This window comes from Oncorhynchus keta, chromosome 22, assembly GCF_023373465.1.
Source record: "Oncorhynchus keta strain PuntledgeMale-10-30-2019 chromosome 22, Oket_V2, whole genome shotgun sequence".
NCBI lineage: Eukaryota > Metazoa > Chordata > Actinopteri > Salmoniformes > Salmonidae > Oncorhynchus > Oncorhynchus keta.
In genome coordinates, this window is record NC_068442.1 from 55,625,720 (window position 1) to 55,645,581 (window position 19,862).

The following is a 19,862-nucleotide window of genomic DNA, read 5'->3' on the forward strand; positions in this document are numbered from 1 at the left end:
ACAACGTGTTGACAGCGCTGAGTAACAACGTGTTGACAGCGCTGAGTAACAACGTGTTGACAGCGCTGAGTAACAACGTGTTGACAGCGCTGAGTAACAACGTGCTGACAGCGCTGACAACGTGTTGACAGCGCTGAGTAACAACGTGTTGACAGCGCTGAGTAACAACGTGTGACAGCGCTGAGTGACAGCGCTGAGTAACAACGTGTTGACAGCGCTGAGTAACAACGTGTTGACAGCTGAGTAACACGTGTTGACAGCGCTGAGTAACAACGTGTTGACAGCGCTGAGTAACAACGTGTTGACAGCGCTGAGTAACAACGTGTTGACAGCGCTGAGTAACAACGTGTTGACAGCGCTGAGTAACAACGTGTTGACAGCGCTGAGTAACAACGTGTTGACAGCGCTGAGTAACAACGTGTTGACAGCGCTGAGTAACAACGTGTTGACAGCGCTGAGTGACAACGTGTTGACAGCGCTGAGTGACAACGTGTTGACAGCGCTGAGTAACAACGTGTTGACAGCGCTGAGTAACAACGTGTTGACAGCGCTGAGTAACAACGTGTTGACAGCGCTGAGTGACAACGTGTTGACAGCGCTGAGTAACAACGTGATGACAGCGCTGAGTGACAACGTGTTGACAGCAACTGTTGACAGCGCGACAACGTAACAACGTGTTGACAGCGCTGAGTAACGTGTTGACAGCGCTGAGTAACAACGTGTTGACAGCTGAGTAACAACGTGTTGACAGCGCTGAGTAACAACGTGTTGACAGACTGAGACTACTGAGTAACAACGTGTTGACAGCGCTGAGTAACAACGTGTTGACAGCGCTGAGTAACAACGTGTTGACAGCGCTGAGTAACAACGTGTTGACAGCGCTAGACAACGTGTTGACAGCGCTGAGTAACAACGTGTTGACAGCGCTGAGTGACAACGTGTTGACAGCGCTGAGTAACAACGTGCTGACAGCGCTGAGTAACAACGTGTTGACAGCGCTGAGTAACAACGTGTTGACAGCGCTGAGTAACAACGTATGACAGCGCTGAGTAACAACGTGTTGACAGCGCTGAGTAACAACGTGTTGACAGCGATGAGTAACAACGTGTTGACAGCGCTGAGTAACAACGTGTTGACAGCGCTGAGTAACAACGTGTTGACAGCGCTGAGTAACAACGTGTTGACAGCGCTGAGTAACAACGTGTTGACAGCGCTGAGTAACAACGTGTTGACAGCGCTGAGTAACAACTATGACAGCGCTGAGTGACAACGTGTTGACAGCGCTGAGTAACAGCGTGTTGACAGCTGAGTAACAACGTGTTGACAGCGCTGAGTAACAACGTGTTGACAGCGCTGAGTAACAACGTGTTGACAGCGCTGGACGTGATGACAGCGCTGAGTAACAACGTGTTGACAGCGCTGAGTAACAACGTGTTGACAGCGCTGAGTAACAACGTGTTGACAGCGCTGAGTAACAACGTGTTGACAGCACTGAGTAAGCGCTGAGTAACGTGTTGACAGCGCTGAGTAACAACGTGTTGACAGCGCTGAGTAACAACGTGTTGACAGGACTGAGTAACAACGTGTTGACAGCTGAGGACAACATGACAGCGCTGAGTAACAACGTGTTGACAGCGCTGAGTAACAACGTGTTGACAGCGCTGAGTAACAACGTGTTGACAGCACTGAGTAACAACGTGTTGACAGCGCTGAGTAACAACGTGTTGACAGCACTGAGTAACAACGTGTTGACAGCACTGAGTAACAACGTGTTGACAGCGCTGAGTAACAACGTGTTGACAGCGCTGAGTAACAACGTGTTGACAGCACTGAGTATGTTGACAGCACTGAGTAACAACGTGTTGACAGCGCTGAGTAACAACGTGTTGACAGCGCTGAGTAACAACATGTTGACAGCACTGAGTAACAACGTGTTGACAGCACTGAGTAACAACGTGTTGACAGCACTGAGTAACAACGTGTTGACAGCGCTGAGTAACAACGTGTTGACAGCGCTGAGTAACAACGTGTTGACAGCGCTGAGTAACAACGTGTTGACAGCGCTGAGTAACAACGTGTTGACAGCACTGAGTAACAACGTGTTGACAGCGCTGAGTAACAACGTGTTGACAGCACTGAGTAACAACGTGTTGACAGCGCTGAGTGACAACGTGATGAGTAACAACGTGTTGACAGCGCTGAGTGACAACGTGATGAGACGTGTTGACAGCGCTGAGTAACAATGTTGACAGCGCTGAGTATGACAGTGATGAGTAACAACGTGATGAGTAACAACGTGTTGACAGCGCTGAGTGACAACGTGATGAGTAACAACGTGTTGACAGACTGAGTAACAACGTGACAGCGCTGAGTAACAACGTGATGGACAACGTGTTGACAGCGCTGAGTAACGTGTTGACAGCGCTGAGTAACAACGTGTGATGCACTGAGTAGACGTGTTGACAGAGACTATGAGTAACAACGTGTTGACAGGACTGAGTAACAACGTGTTGACAGTGCTGAGTAACAACGTGTTGACAGACTGAGTGACAACGTGTTGACAGCGCTGAGTAACAACGTGTTGACAGCGCTGAGTAACAATGACAGTAACAACGTATGACAGCGCTGAGTAACAACGTGTTGACAGCGCTGAGTAACAACGTGTTGACAGACTGAGTAACAACGTGTTGACAGCGCTGAGTAACAACGTGATGACACAACGTGTTGACAGCGCTGAGTAACAACGTGTTGACAGCGCTGAGTAACAACGTGTTGACAGCGCTGAGTAACAACGTGTTGACAGCGCTGAGTAACAACATGTTGACAGCACTGAGTAACAACGTGTTGACAGCGCTGAGTAACAACGTGTTGACAGCGCTGAGGACAACGTGATGACAGCGCTGAGTAACAACGTGTTGACAGTAGACAACGTGTTGACAGTGCTGAGTAACAACGTGTTGACAGCACTGAGTAACAACGTGTTGACAGCGCTGAGTAACAACGTGTTGACAGCGCTGAGTAACAACGTGTTGACAGCGCTGAGTGACAACGTGATGACAGCGCTGAGTGACAACGTGTTGACAGCGCTGAGTAACAACGTGTTGACAGCACTGAGTAACAACGTGTTGACAGCGCTGAGTAACAACGTGATGACAAGTGTCTCCATGTGCTGCAGTGACCATGCAGACTGACCACAAGTGTCTCCATGTGCTGCAGTGACCATGCAGACTGACCACAAGTGTCTCCATGTGCTGCAGTGACCATGACAGACTGTAACAACATGTCTCCAGTGCTGCAGTGACCATGACAGACTGACCACAACGTGTCTCCATGTGAGTGCAGTGACAGCAGACTGACAACGTGTCTCCAGTGCGTGTGACAGGACTGACCACACGTGTCTCCAGTGCTGCAGTGACCATGCAGACTATGTTCCAGTGCAGTGACATGCAGATACCACAAGTGTCTCCATGTGCTGCAGACAGCAGATGAGCAGTCCATGTGACAGTGACCATGCAGACTATAGCAGTGTAGACAGGACTATAGACCATGCAGACTGACCACAACGTGTCTCCAGACAGTGACTATGCAGACTGAACACAAGTGTCTGTGGTAGCAACACAGGACCTTGTTGACAGGGGAGGGACTACATGTTGACAGCGCAGAGTGTGTTGACAGCGCTAAACTATAGCATGTTAGACAGGACTGATAGCAGTATGTTAGACAGGACTATAGCAGTATGTTAGACAGGACTATAGCAGTAGACAGGACTATAGCACTATGTTAGACAGGACTATAGCAGTATGTTAGACAGGACTATAGCAGTATGTTAGACAGGACTATAGCAGTAGACAGGACTATAGCAGTATGTTAGACAGGACTACAGCAGTAGACAGGACTATAGCTAGTTAGACAGGACTATAGCAGTATGTTAGACAGGACTATAGCAGTATGTTAGACAGGACTATAGCAGTAGACAGGACTATAGCATGTTAGACAGGACTATAGCAGTAGACAGGACTATAGCAGTAGACAGGACTATAGCAGTAGACAGGACTATAGCAGTAGACAGGACTATAGCAGTAGACAGGACTATAGCAGTAGACAGGACTATAGCAGTAGACAGGACTATAGCAGTAGACAGGACTATAGCAGTATGTTAGACAGGACTATAGCAGTATGTTAGACAGGGACAGTATGTTAGACAGGACTATAGCAGTAGACAGGACTATGTAGACAGGACTATAGCAGTAGACAGGACTATAGCACTATGTTAGACAGGACTATAGCAGTAGACAGGACTATAGCAGTATGTTAGACAGGACTATAGCAGTTAGACAGGACTATAGCAGTATGTTAGACAGGACTATAGCAGTAGACAGGACTATGAGCAGTATGTTAGACAGGACTATAGCAGTAGACAGGACTATAGCAGTATGTTAGACAGGACTATAGCAGTAGACATGTTAGACAGGACTATAGCAGTAGACAGGACTATAGTAGACAGGACTATAGCAGTAGACAGGACTATAGCAGTTAGACAGGACTATAGCATAGACAGGACTATAGCACTAGTTAGACAGGACTATAGCAGTATGTTAGACAGGACTATAGCAGTAGACAGGACTATAGCAGTATGTTAGACAGGACTATAGCAGTATGTTAGACAGGACTATAGCAGTAGACAGGACTATAGCAGTATGTTAGACAGGACTATAGCAGTAGACAGGACTATGCAGTAGACAGGACTATAGCAGTAGACAGGACTATAGCAGTAGACAGGACTATAGCAGTAGACAGGACCTATGCAGTAGACAGGACTATAGCAGTAGACAGGACTATAGCAGTAGTTAGACAGGACTATAGCAGTAGACAGGACTATAGCAGTAGACAGGACTATAGCAGTTAGACAGGACTATAGCAGTAGACAGGACTATAGCAGTATGTTAGACAGGACTATAGCAGTAGACAGGACTATAGCAGTAGACAGGACTATAGCAGTAGACAGGACTATAGCAGTTAGACAGGACTATAGCAGTATGTTAGACAGGACTATAGCAGTATGTTAGACAGGACTATAGCAGTAGACAGGACTATAGCAATATGTTAGACAGGACTATAGCAGTAGACAGGACTATAGCAGTAGACACAGGTCACAATAGTAGCAGTAGACAGGACTGTTGACAAGCAGTAACAACGTAGACAGGACTATAGCAGTAGACAGGACTATAGCAGTAGACAGGACTATAGCAGTAGACAGGACTATAGCACTAGTAGACAGGACTATAGCAGTATGTTAGACAGGACTATAGCAGTATGTTAGACAGGACTATAGCAGTAGACAGGACTATAGCAGTAGACAGGACTATAGCAGTAGACAGGACTATAGCAGTAGACAGGACTATAGCAGTATGTTAGACAGGACTATAGCAGTATGTTAGACAGGACTATAGCAGTAGACAGGACTATAGCAGTAGACAGGACTATAGCAGTATGTTAGACAGGACTATAGCAGTAGACAGGACTATAGCAGTATGTTAGACAGGACTATAGCAGTATGTTAGACAGGACTATAGCAGTAGACAGGACTATAGCAGTAGACAGGACTATAGCAGTATGTTAGACAGGACTATAGCACTATGTTAGACAGGACTATAGCAGTATGTTAGACAGGACTATAGCAGTAGACAGGACTATAGCAGTATGTTAGACAGGACTATAGCAGTAGACAGGACTATAGCAGTATGTTAGACAGGACTATAGCAGTATGTTAGACAGGACTATAGCACTAAGTAGACAGGACTATAGCAGTATGTTAGACAGGACTATAGCAGTAGACAGGACTATAGCAGTATGTTATGTTAGACAGGACTATAGCAGTAGACAGGACTATAGCAGTAGACAGGACTATAGCAGTATGTTAGACAGGACTATAGCAGTATGTTAGACAGGACTATAGCAGTAGACAGGACTATAGCAGTAGACAGGACTATAGCAGTAGACAGGACTATAGCAGTATGTTAGACAGGACTATAGCAGTAGACAGGACTATAGCACTATGTTAGACAGGACTATAGCACTATGTTAGACAGGACTATAGCAGTATGTTAGACAGGACTATAGCAGTATGTTAGACAGGACTATAGCAGTATGTTAGACAGGACTATAGCAGTATGTTAGACAGGACTATAGCAGTATGTTAGACAGGACTATAGCAGTATGTTAGACAGGACTATAGCAGTATGTTAGACAGGACTATAGCAGTATGTTAGACACAGGACTATAGCAGTATGTTAGACAGGACTATAGCAGTATGTTAGACAGGACTATAGCAGTATGTTAGACAGGACTATAGCACTATGTTAGACAGGACTATAGCAGTATGTTAGACAGGACTATAGCAGTATGTTAGACAGGACTATAGCAGTAGACAGGACTATAGCAGTAGACAGGACTATAGCAGTAGACAGGACTATAGCAGTAGACAGGACCATAGCAGGACTATGTTAGACAGGACTATAGCAGTATGACAGGACTATAGCAGTAGACAGGACTATAGCAGTAGACAGGACTATAGCAGTAGACAGGACTATAGCAGTAGACAGGACTATAGCAGTAGACAGGACTATAGCAGTAGACAGGACTATAGCAGTAGACAGGACTATAGCAGTATGTTAGACAGGACTATAGCAGTAGACAGGACTATAGCAGTAGACAGGACTATAGCAGTAGACAGGACTTAGACAGGACTATAGCAGTAGACAGGACTATAGCAGTAGACAGGACTATAGCATATTAGACAGGACTATAGCAGTATGTTAGACAGGACTATAGCAGTAGACAGGACTATAGCAGTAGACAGGACTATAGCAGTATGTTAGACAGGACTAGCAGTAGACAGGATAGCAGTAGTAGACAGGACTATAGCAGTAGACAGGACTATAGCAGTATGTTAGACAGGACTATAGCAGTATGACAGGACTATAGCAGTATGTTAGACAGGACTATAGCAGTAGACAGGACTATAGCAGTATGTTAGACAGGACTATAGCACTATGTTAGACAGGACTATAGCAGTAGTTAGACAGGACTATAGCAGTAGACAGGACTATAGCAGTATGTTAGACAGGACTATAGCAGTATGTTAGACAGGACTATAGCAGTAGACAGGACTATAGCAGTAGACAGGACTATAGCAGTAGACAGGACTATAGCAGTAGACAGGACTATAGCAGTTAGACAGGACTATAGCAGTAGACAGGACTATAGCAGTATGTTAGACAGGACTATAGCAGTATGTTAGACAGGACTATAGCAGTAGACAGGACTATAGCAGTAGACAGGACTATAGCAGTAGACAGGACTATAGCAGTAGTAGACAGGACTATAGCACTATAGAGACAGGACTATAGCAGTAGACAGGACTATAGCAGTAGACAGGACTATAGCAGTATGTTAGACAGGACTATAGCAGTATGTTAGACAGGACTATAGCAGTAGACAGGACTATAGCAGTAGACAGGACTATAGCAGTAGACAGGACTATAGCAGTATGTTAGACAGGACTATAGCAGTATGTTAGACAGGACTATAGCAGTAGACAGGACTATAGCAGTAGACAGGACTATAGCAGTATGTTAGACAGGACTATAGCAGTATGTTAGACAGGACTATAGCAGTAGACAGGACTATAGCAGTAGACAGGACTATAGCAGTATGTTAGACAGGACTATAGACAGTAGACAGTTAGACAGGACTATAGCAGTAGACAGGACTATAGCAGTAGACAGGACTATAGCAGTATGTTAGACAGGACTATAGCAGTATGTTAGACAGGACTATAGCAGTATGTTAGACAGGACTATAGCAGTATATTAGACAGGACTATAGCAGTATGTTAGACAGGACTATAGCAGTATTTTAGACAGGACTAGGACTATACAGTAGACAGGACTAAAGCAGTAGACAGGACTATAGCAGTAGACAGGACTATAGCAGTATGTTAGACAGGACTATAGCAGTATATTAGACAGGAGCAGTATGTTAGACAGGACTATAGCAGTATGTTAGACAGGACTATAGCAGTAGACAGGACTATAGCAGTAGACAGGACTATAGCAGTAGACAGGACTATAGCAGTATGTTAGACAGGACTATAGCAGTAGACAGGACTATAGCAGTAGACAGGACTATAGCAGTAGACAGACTATAGCAGTAGACAGGACTATAGCAGTATGTTAGACAGGACTATAGCAGTAGAGACAGGACTATAGCAGTAGACAGGACTATAGCAGTAGACAGGACTATAGCAGTATGTTAGACAGGACTATAGCAGTAGGTATAGAGACAGGACTATAGCAGTATGTTAGACAGGACTATAGCAGTAGACAGGACTATAGCAGTAGACAGGACTATAGCAGTAGACAGGACTATAGCAGTATGTTAGACAGGACTATAGCAGTATGTTAGACAGGACTATAGCAGTAGGACTTAGCACAGACAGGACTATAGCAGTAGACAGGACTATAGCAGTAGACAGGACTATAGCAGTATGTTAGACAGGACTATAGCAGTATGTTAGACAGGACTATAGCAGTATGTTAGACAGGACTATAGCAGTATGTTAGACAGGACTATAGCACTATGTTAGACAGGACTATAGCAGTATGTTAGACAGGACTATAGCAGCAGTAGACAGGACTATAGCAGTAGACAGGACTATAGCAGTAGACAGGACTATAGCAGTAGACAGGACTATAGCAGTATGTTAGACAGGACTATAGCAGTAGACAGGACTATAGCAGTATGTTAGACAGGACTATAGCAGTAGACAGGACTATAGCAGTAGACAGGACTATAGCAGTAGACAGGACTATAGCAGTAGACAGGACTATAGCAGTATGTTAGACAGGACTATAGCAGTATGTTAGACAGGACTATAGCAGTATGTTAGACAGGACTATAGCAGTAGACAGGACTATAGCAGTAGACAGGACTATAGCACTATGTTAGACAGGACTATAGCAGTAGACAGGACTATAGCAGTATGTTAGACAGGACTATAGCAGTAGACAGGACTATAGCAGTAGACAGGACCATAGCAGTAGACAGGACTATAGCAATATGTTAGACAGGACTATAGCAGTATGTTAGACACAGGACTATAGCAGTAGACAGGACTATAGCAATATGTTAGACAGGACTATAGCAGTATGTTAGACACAGGACTATAGCAGTAGACAGGACTATAGCAGTATGTTAGACAGGACTATAGCAGTATGTTAGACAGGACTATAGCACTATGTTAGACAGGACTATAGCAGTATGTTAGACAGGACTATAGCAGTAGACAGGACTATAGCAGTAGACAGGACTATAGCAGTATGTTAGACAGGACTATAGCAGTAGACAGGACTATAGCAGTATGTTAGACAGGACTATAGCAGTATGTTAGACAGGACTATAGCAGTATGTTAGACAGGACTATAGCAGTATGTTAGACAGGACTATAGCAGTAGACAGGACTATAGCAGTAGACAGGACTATAGCAGTAGACAGGACTATAGCAGTATGTTAGACAGGACTATAGCAGTATGTTAGACAGGACTATAGCAGTATGTTAGACAGGACTATAGCAGTAGACAGGACTATAGCAGTATGTTAGACAGGACTATAGCAGTAGACAGGACTATAGCAGTAGACAGGACTATAGCAGTATGTTAGACAGGACTATAGCAGTAGACAGGACTATAGCAGTAGACAGGACTATAGCAGTATGTTAGACAGGACTATAGCAGTAGACAGGACTATAGCAGTAGACAGGACTATAGCAGTAGACAGGACTATAGCAGTAGACAGGACTATAGCAGTATGTTAGACAGGACTATAGCAGTAGACAGGACTATAGCAGTAGACAGGACTATAGCAGTAGACAGGACTATAGCAGTAGACAGGACTATAGCAGTAGACAGGACTATAGCAGTATGTTAGACAGGACTATAGCAGTAGACAGGACTATAGCAGTAGACAGGACTATAGCAGTAGACAGGACTATAGCAGTAGACAGGACTATAGCAGTAGACAGGACTATAGCAGTAGACAGGACTATAGCAGTAGACAGGACTATAGCAGTAGACAGGACTATAGCAGTAGACAGGACTATAGCAGTAGACAGGACTATAGCAGTAGACAGGACTATAGCAGTAGACAGGACTATAGCAGTAGACACGACTATAGCAGTAGACAGGACTATAGCAGTAGACAGGACTATAGCAGTAGACAGGACTATAGCAGTAGACAGGACTATAGCAGTAGACAGGACTATAGCAGTAGACAGGACTATAGCACTATGTTAGACAGGACTATAGCAGTAGACAGGACTATAGCAGTATGTTAGACAGGACTATAGCAGTAGACAGGACTATAGCAGTAGACAGGACTATAGCAGTATGTTAGACAGGACTATAGCAGTATGTTAGACAGGACTATAGCAGTAGACAGGACTATAGCAGTAGACAGGACTATAGCAGTAGACAGGACTATAGCAGTAGACAGGACTATAGCAGTAGACAGGACTATAGCAGTAGACAGGACTATAGCAGTATGTTAGACAGGACTATAGCAGTATGTTAGACAGGACTATAGCAGTAGACAGGACTATAGCAGTATGTTAGACAGGACTATAGCAGTAGACAGGACTATAGCAGTAGACAGGACTATAGCAGTAGACAGGACTATAGCAGTATGTTAGACAGGACTATAGCAGTAGACAGGACTATAGCAGTATGTTAGACAGGACTATAGCAGTAGACAGGACTATAGCAGTATGTTAGACAGGACTATAGCAGTAGACAGGACTATAGCAGTATGTTAGACAGGACTATAGCAGTAGACAGGACTATAGCAGTAGACAGGACTATAGCAGTATGTTAGACAGGACTATAGCAGTAGACAGGACTATAGCAGTAGACAGGACCATAGCAGTAGACAGGACTATAGCAGTAGACAGGACTATAGCAGTAGACAGGACTATAGCAGTATGTTAGACAGGACTATAGCAGTAGACAGGACTATAGCAGTATGTTAGACAGGACTATAGCAGTAGACAGGACTATAGCAGTATGTTAGACAGGACTATAGCAGTAGACAGGACTATAGCAGTAGACAGGACTATAGCAGTATGTTAGACAGGACTATAGCAGTAGACAGGACTATAGCAGTAGACAGGACTATAGCAGTATGTTAGACAGGACTATAGCAGTATGTTAGACAGGACTATAGCAGTAGACAGGACTATAGCAGTATGTTAGACAGGACTATAGCAGTATGTTAGACAGGACTATAGCAGTATGTTAGACAGGACTATAGCAGTAGACAGGACTATAGCAGTAGACAGGACCATAGCAGTATGTTAGACACAGGACTATAGCAGTAGACAGGACTATAGCAGTATGTTAGACACAGGACTATAGCAGTATGTTAGACAGGACTATAGCAGTAGACAGGACTATAGCAGTATGTCAGACAGGACTATAGCAGTAGACAGGACTATAGCAGCAGACAGGACTATAGCAGAAGACAGGACTATAGCAGAAGACAGGACTATAGCAGAAGACAGGACTATAGCAGTAGACAGGACTATAGCAGTATGTTAGACAGGACTATAGCAGTAGACAGGACTATAGCAGTATGTTAGACAGGACTATAGCAGTAGACAGGACTATAGCAGAAGACAGGACTATAGCAGCAGACAGGACTATAGCAGTAGACAGGACTATAGCAGTATGTTAGACAGGACTATAGCAGTATGTTAGACAGGACTATAGCAGTAGACAGGACTATAGCAGTAGACAGGACTATAGCAGTAGACAGGACTATAGCAGTAGACAGGACTATAGCAGTAGACAGGACTATAGCAGTAGACATGACTATAGCAGTAGACAGGACTATAGCAGTAGACAGGACTATAGCAGCAGACAGGACTATAGCAGTAGACAGGACTATAGCAGTATGTTAGACAGGACTATAGCAGTAGACAGGACTATAGCAGAAGACAGGACTATAGCAGCAGACAGGACTATAGCAGTAGACAGGACTATAGCAGTATGTTAGACAGGACTATAGCAGTATGTTAGACAGGACTATAGCAGTAGACAGGACTATAGCAGTAGACAGGACTATAGCAGTAGACAGGACTATAGCAGTAGACAGGACTATAGCAGTATGTTAGACAGGACTATAGCAGTAGACAGGACTATAGCAGTAGACAGGACTATAGCAGTAGACAGGACTATAGCAGTAGACAGGACTATAGCAGTAGACAGGACTATAGCAGTATGTTAGACAGGACTATAGCAGTAGACAGGACTATAGCAGTAGACAGGACTATAGCAGTAGACAGGACTATAGCAGTAGACAGGACTATAGCAGTAGACAGGACTATAGCAGTAGACAGGACTATAGCAGTAGACAGGACTATAGCAGCAGACAGGACTATAGCAGCAGACAGGACTATAGCAGCAGACAGGACTATAGCAGTAGACAGGACTATAGCAGTATGTTAGACAGGACTATAGCAGTAGACAGGACTATAGCAATATGTTAGACAGGACTATAGCAGTAGACAGGACTATAGCAGTAGACAGGACTATAGCAGTAGACAGGACTATAGCAGTATGTTAGACAGGACTATAGCAGTAGACAGGACTATAGCAGTAGACAGGACTATAGCAGTAGACAGGACTATAGCAGTATGTTAGACAGGACTATAGCAGTAGACAGGACTATAGCAGTATGTTAGACAGGACTATAGCAGTATGTTAGACAGGACTATAGCAGTAGACAGGACTATAGCAGTATGTTAGACAGGACTATAGCAGTATGTTAGACAGGACTATAGCAGTATGTTAGACAGGACTATAGCAGTATGTTAGACAGGACTATAGCAGTAGACAGGACTATAGCAGTAGACAGGACTATAGCAGTATGTTAGACAGGACTATAGCAGTAGACAGGACTATAGCAGTAGACAGGACTATAGCAGTAGACAGGACTATAGCAGTATGTTAGACAGGACTATAGCAGTAGACAGGACTATAGCAGTATGTTAGACAGGACTATAGCAGTAGACAGGACTATAGCAGTAGACAGGACTATAGCAGTTAGACAGGACTATAGCAGTAGACAGGACTATAGCAGTAGACAGGACTATAGCAGTAGACAGGACTATAGCAGTATGTTAGACAGGACTATAGCAGTAGACAGGACTATAGCAGTAGACAGGACTATAGCAGTAGACAGGACTATAGCAGTGCGTGACTGTTCCCAGTCCAGTGTAGTGGTCCTATCCTCTCTGCTCCGTTCTGGCCCAAAGTGGTTCGTCTGGGCCCTGGAATGTGTTTGGCAGCTCAGCTCAGCCAGTCACCAGGCTAATGATTAACAAGGAGCCATTTGTCCCTAGCCTGGCTGCTCTGCTCACTGCTCAACAGATCAGGAGCTCTGCTCTCTCTCTCCCTCCCTCCCTCCCCAACAATGACGTCCAACAGGTCAGACCCCCCCCCGCCTCCCTCCCCCCCCTCCCTGCCCTACTAAACAATAGGTTTGTTTCTAAATGCCCTGCTATTCTTTCCCAGTGGGATCTGTAGCGTAGCGGCTCGGCCCACAGACTGGAGTCATGAGACTGTCCTGCTGTTGCTGCTTTAGTCTATATCCCAAATGGCACCCTATTCCGTATATAGTGCACTACTTTAGACCAGGGCCTATAGGGCCCATAGTGCACTATGTAGGGAATAAGGTGCAATTTGGGACCTGGCTCCATTCTGTTCCTGGTCTGGTCACTGTGAGATACAAACAGCAGTCTGAATGGACATCAATGCTACTCCTCTTCTGATGAGCTTCAGTGCTAAACAGATGAATGATTGTGGGTTTTAAGAGCTACTCTGAAATACTAATGTGTGGATGAATGAGATGCCAGTATGTATGTACCTCCAGTATCCCGTCTTCGGGGAGGTCAGTGCAGTGGACAGCGTTCTGTACTTTGGTTTTACCATACAGCGCTCTTAACGAGTCGGGACGAAGATGACGAGCAATCTCCTGGGAAAGAGGAAAAATACATTTGTTAGCATTAATAGGAATGAACCGAATGTTTCCGTAAACATGGAGGGGGTTCATGTCGAGATGACTGAAATTAGAGGGACTATGCCAACGTCGAGACATTTCAAGTCCAATTAAGGCCAAATGTAATGTTTCTTCTTCCTCTCTTTTATGCTGTTTGTTCATTTGATCAGAGGAACACTAGCCAGGGATGGTTCCCCCCCCAGTACGATTCAGTCTAGTTAATATCAGAGGAACACTAGCCGGGGATGGTTCCCCCCCAGTACGATTCAGTCTAGTTAATATCAGAGGAACACTAGCCAGGGATGGTTCCCTAGTTAATATCAGAGAACACTACGGGGATTCAGTCTAGTTAATATCAGAGGAACACTAGCCAGGGATGGTTCCCCCCAGTACGATTCAGTCTAGTTAATATCAGAGGAACACTAGCCAGGGATGGTTCCCCCCCAGTACGATTCAGTCTAGTTAATATCAGAGGAACACTAGCCAGGGATGGTTCCCCCCAGTACGATTCAGTCTAGTTAATATCAGAGGAACACTAGCCAGGGATGGTTCCCCCCAGTACGATTCAGTCTAGTTAATATCAGAGGAACACTAGCCAGGGATGGTTCCCCCCCAGTACGATTCAGTCTAGTTAATATCAGAGGAACACTAGCCAGGGATGGTTCCCCCCAGTACGATTCAGTCTAGTTAATATCAGAGGAACACTAGCCAGGGATGGTTCCCCCCCAGTACGATTCAGTCTAGTTAATATCAGAGGAACACTAGCCAGGGATGGTTCCCCCAGTACGATTCAGTCTAGTTAATATCAGAGGAACACTAGCCAGGGATGGTTCCCCCCCCAGTAATACGATTCAGTCTAGTTAATATCAGTGGAACACTAGCCAGGGATGGTTCCCCCAGTACGATTCAGTCTAGTTAATATCAGAGGAACACTAGCCAGGGATGGTTCCCCCAGTACGATTCAGTCTAGTTAATATCAGAGGAACACTAGCCAGGGATGGTTCCCCCCAGTACGATTCAGTCTAGTTAATATCAGAGGAACACTAGCCAGGGATGATTCCCCCAGTACGATTCAGTCTAGTTAATATCAGAGGAACACTAGCCAGGGATGGTCCCCCCAGTACGATTCAGTCTAGTTAATATCAGAGGAACACTAGCCAGGGATGGTTCCCCCAGTACGATTCAGTCTAGTTAATATCAGAGGAACACTAGCCAGGGATGGTTCCCCCCCAGTACGATTCAGTCTAGTTAATATCAGAGGAACACTAGCCAGGGATGGTTCCCCCCCAGAGGAACACTAGCCGATTCAGTCTAGTTAATATCAGAGGAACACTAGCCAGGGATGGTTTCCCCAGTACGATTCAGTCTAGTTAATATCAGAGGAACACTAGCCAGGGATGGTTCCCCCCCAGTACGATTCAGTCTAGTTAATATCAGAGGAACACTAGCCAGGGATGGTTCCCCCCCAGTACGATTCAGTCTAGTTAATATCAGAGGAACACTAGCCAGGGATGGTTCCCCCCCCCAGTACGATTCAGTCTAGTTAATATCAGAGGAACACTAGCCAGGGATGGTTCCCCCCCAGTACGATTCAGTCTAGTTAATATCAGAGGAACACTAGCCAGGGATGGTTCCCCCAGTACGATTCAGTCTAGTTAATATCAGAGGAACACTAGCCAGGGATGGTTCCCCCCCAGTACGATTCAGTCTAGTTAATATCAGAGGAACACTAGCCAGGGATGGTTCCCCCCCAGTACGATTCAGTCTAGTTAATATCAGAGGAACACTAGCCAGGGATGGTTCCCCCCCAGTACGATTCAGTCTAGTTAATATCAGAGGAACACTAGCCAGGGATGGTTCCCCCCCAGTACGATTCAGTCTAGTTAATATCAGAGGAACACTAGCCAGGGATGGTTCAGTCTAGTTAATTCAAACACAACCAGTAATCTGCTCTTCTTCTTTCAGAAGAGACAAGAAAAAAAGCTGCAATAGTACTGTTTGTCCATCTGGAGATGCCATAGCCAGTATACACTTCCTCAAAATAGTCAGAATTAATCCAAGACAACTCAATAAATCTGTCATTTATTTAGACTTTTTTTTTTTTGCCAAAGATCTTAGTTGCGCAATTTTGCATCTGACTAAGATGTTTGGTGCAGTATTCCTCAAGTTAAAAAATATGCATTAAAACGATGATTCTTTTGTTGAATGATAACAAACACTTAATTGAAGAATCCCTGCTGTTGACCAATCACGAAGGAGCGTAGATTTCGGCTTGCCTCCAGATTTTTTTCTCTCTTCACGAACAGACAAAAAAAAAAAAAAAAAACGTCACAAAATGTCTTCATAATTTGTCACGAACTGTTCCAAACTATTTCAGATGGGAAGCACATGCAGACCTTAACAAAGAGAGAAAGCACTGCCAATGAGCGACAACATGCTTTACATTCTGACGGTTTGCTCTCACTCAAAAGACAGGAACCAGTGCTCCCGAGTGGCTCAGCGATCTAAGGCACTGCATTTCAGTGCAAGAGGTGTCACTGCACTCCCTGGTTCCAGGCTACATCACATCCGGATGAGATTGCTGTCTGGGTTTGGCCGGGGTAGGCCGTCATTGTAAATAAGAATTTGTTCTTTATTAACTGACTTGCCTGGTTAAATAATAATTCTCTGCAGATCTGTCAGGTTAGATGGGGAGCGTCGCTGCACAGCTATTTTCAGGTCTCTACAGAGATGTTTGATCGGGTTTAAGTCCGGGCTCTGGCTGGGCCATTCAGAGACTTGTCCCGAAGCCACTCCTGCGTTGCCATGGCTGTGTGCTTAGGGTCGTTGTCCTGTTGGAAGGTGAACCTTCGCCCCAGTCTGAGGTCCTGCGCGCTCTGGAGCAGGTTTTCATCAGGGATCTCTCTGTACTTTGCAACATGAATCTTTCCCTCAATCTTGAGTAGTCTCTCAGTACCTACCGCTGAAAAACATCCCCACAGCATGATGCTGCCACCACCATGCTTCACCTTAGGGATGGTGCCAGGTTTCCTCCAGACGCGACGCTTGGCATTCAAGCCAAAGAGTTCAATCAGACCAGAGAATCTTGTTTCTCATGGTCTGAGAGTCTTTAGGTGCCTTTCGGCAAACTCCAAGAAGGCTGTCATGTGCCGTTTACTGAGGAGTGACATCCATCTGGCCAGTCTAACATAAAGGCCTGATTGGTGGAGTTCTGCAGAGATGGCTCTCCTTCTGGAACACTGGAGCTCTGACAGAGTGAAGTTCGGGTTCTTGGTCACCTCCCTGACCAAGGCCCCTCTTCCCCTGACTGCTCAGTTTGGCTGGGCGGCCAGTTCTAGGAAGAGTCTTGGTGGTTCCAAACTTCGGAGGCTACTGTCTTCTTGGGGACCTTCAATGCTGCAGACATTTTAGTGTGAGGGAGATGAACCCTCCGTGGGTTTTAGTGTGAGGGAAATGAACCCTCCGTGGGTTTTAGTGTGAGGGAGATGAACCCTCCGTGGGTTGTAGTGTGAGGGAGATGAACCCTCCATGGGTTTTCGTGTGAGGGAGATGAACCCTCCATGAGTTTTAGTGTGAGGGAGATGAACCTTCTGTGGGTTTTAGTGTGAGGGAAATGAACCCTCCGTGGGTTTTAGTGTGAGGGAGATGAACCCTCCGTGGGTTTTAGTGTGAGGGAGATGAACCCTCCGTGGGTTTTAGTGTGAGGGAGATGAACCCTCCGTGGGTTTTAGTGTGAGGGAGCTGAACCCTCCGTGGGTTTTAGTGTGAGGGAGCTGAACCCTCCGTGGGTTTTAGTGTGAGGGAGCTGAACCCTCCGTGGGTTTTAGTGTGAGGGAGATGAACCCTCCGTGGGTTTTAGTGTGAGGGAGATGACCCCTCCGTGGGTTTTAGTGTGAGGGAGATGAATCCTCCGTGGGTTTTAGCGTGAGGGAGATGAACCCTCCGTGGGTTTTAGCGTGAGGGAGATGAACCTTCCGTGGGTTTTAGGGTGAGGGAGATGAACCCTCCGTGGGTTGTAGCGTGAGGGAGATGAACCTTCCGTGGGTTTTAGGGTGAGGGAGATGAACCCTCCGTGGGTTGTAGCGTGAGGGAGATGACCCCTCCGTGGGTTTTAGTGTGAGGGAGATGAACCCTCCGTGGGTTTTAGTGTGAGGGAGATGAACCCTCCGTGGGTTTTAGTGTGAGGGAGATGAACCCTCCATGGGTTTTAGTGTGAGGGAGATGACCCCTCCGTGGGTTTTAGTGTGAGGGAGATGAACCCTCCGTGGGTTTTAGTGTGAGGGAGATGAACCCTCCGTGGGTTTTAGTGTGAGGGAGATGAACCCTCCGTGGGTTTTAGGGTGAGGGAGATGAACCCTCCGTGGGTTTTAGTGTGAGGGAGATGAACCCTCCGTGGGTTTTAGTGTGAGGGAGATGAACCCTCCGTGGGTTTTAGTGTGAGGGAGATGAACCCTCCGTGAGTTTTAGTGTGAGGGAGATGAACCCTCCGTGGGTTGTAGTGTGAGGGAGATGAACCCTCCGTGGGTAACGACAGGATAGTGAGAAATGTTACAGTGACCTTGCCTTGGATGCTGGAGCCTGCTGGATGCTGGAGCCTGCCAAGCTTGCTGGATGCTGGATAATGGAGCCTGCCTAGCCTGCTGGATGCTGGCGCCTGCTGGATGCTGGCACCTGCTGGATGCTGGAGCCTGCTGGATGCTGGCACCTGCCGGATGCTGGAGCCTGCCTAGCCTGCTATTTACCAACTGCCTTCCATATTGGCTGCATGGAGCTCGAGCCCAGGAGAGCAGAAGGGAGGGAGAGAGGAGAGCGAGAGGAGCACGGGAGAGAGAGAGAGGAGAGCGGGAGAGAGAGAGGAGAGAGAGAGAGAGAGAGAGAGAGAGAGAGAGAGAGAGAGAGAGAGAAAGAGAGAGAGGAGAGAGAGAGAGAGAGAGGAGAGCGGGAGAGAGAGAGAGAGGAGAGCGGGAGAGAGAGAGAGGAGAGCGAGAGAGAGGAGAGCGGGAGAGAGAGAGAGAGGAGAGAGAGGAGAGCGGGAGAGAGGAGAGCGGGAGAGAGAGAGAGAGGGAGAGAGAGGAGAGCGGGGAGAGAGAGAGAGAGGAGAGCGGGAGAGAGAGAGAGAGGAGAGAGAGGAGAGAGAGGAGAGCGGGAGAGAGGAGAGCGGGTGAGAGAGAGAGAGAGAGGAGAGCGGGAGAGAGAGGAGAGCGAGAGAGAGAGAGAGAGAGGAGAGCAGGAGAGAGAGAGAGAGGAGAGTGGGAAATTCGGGGGGAGATTTTCCCAGAGCTGAAATAATTCCTGCCCAAAGTGGGCTCTCTGTAATTGCATTAGTTACCCACAAGTGACCTGGCAGTCGGAGAGCTTAATTTAATTTTAATGAGCCCAACGGAGCGCTAAAACCCTTGTTCTCACAACCATTAGCCTTGGTTGAGAATAATCAGCCTGGACTGAGAGAAAGTTGCTTCAGAGCAAGCTAGGCTATCTCATAATACTGCAGGGTGCTACGGAGCTCATACCAGACACGGTTGGATCCTATTTGGAAAAATAACCTTTAGATATGAGGCTTGATCTTTGTTTTGGACAGATTCTGACTGTACCTCTCTACCTCTCTGTCTGTTTCCTGACAGTCTGACATCACTTTAACCCTCTTAAGCCCTGACCCCTATAAATAATTGTAACCTTGATGGACACTGTCAATGATGTCACCTAGCTGCCCTGCACGGAGGGACAGAGACAAATCCTACTTCCTCCCTTTC

General features: G+C 46.0%; 1 protein-coding gene across 1 annotated transcript in view; it reads right to left on the reverse strand.

Annotated features, from left to right (window-relative positions):
• nme7 (NME/NM23 family member 7) overlaps positions 1-19,862 on the reverse strand; it is a 144,249-nt gene that overhangs the window by 7,029 nt on the left and 117,358 nt on the right. The window contains 1 exon segment of the mRNA XM_052475674.1: positions 13,981-14,088. Within this exon segment, the coding sequence (XP_052331634.1) occupies positions 13,981-14,088 (108 nt within the window).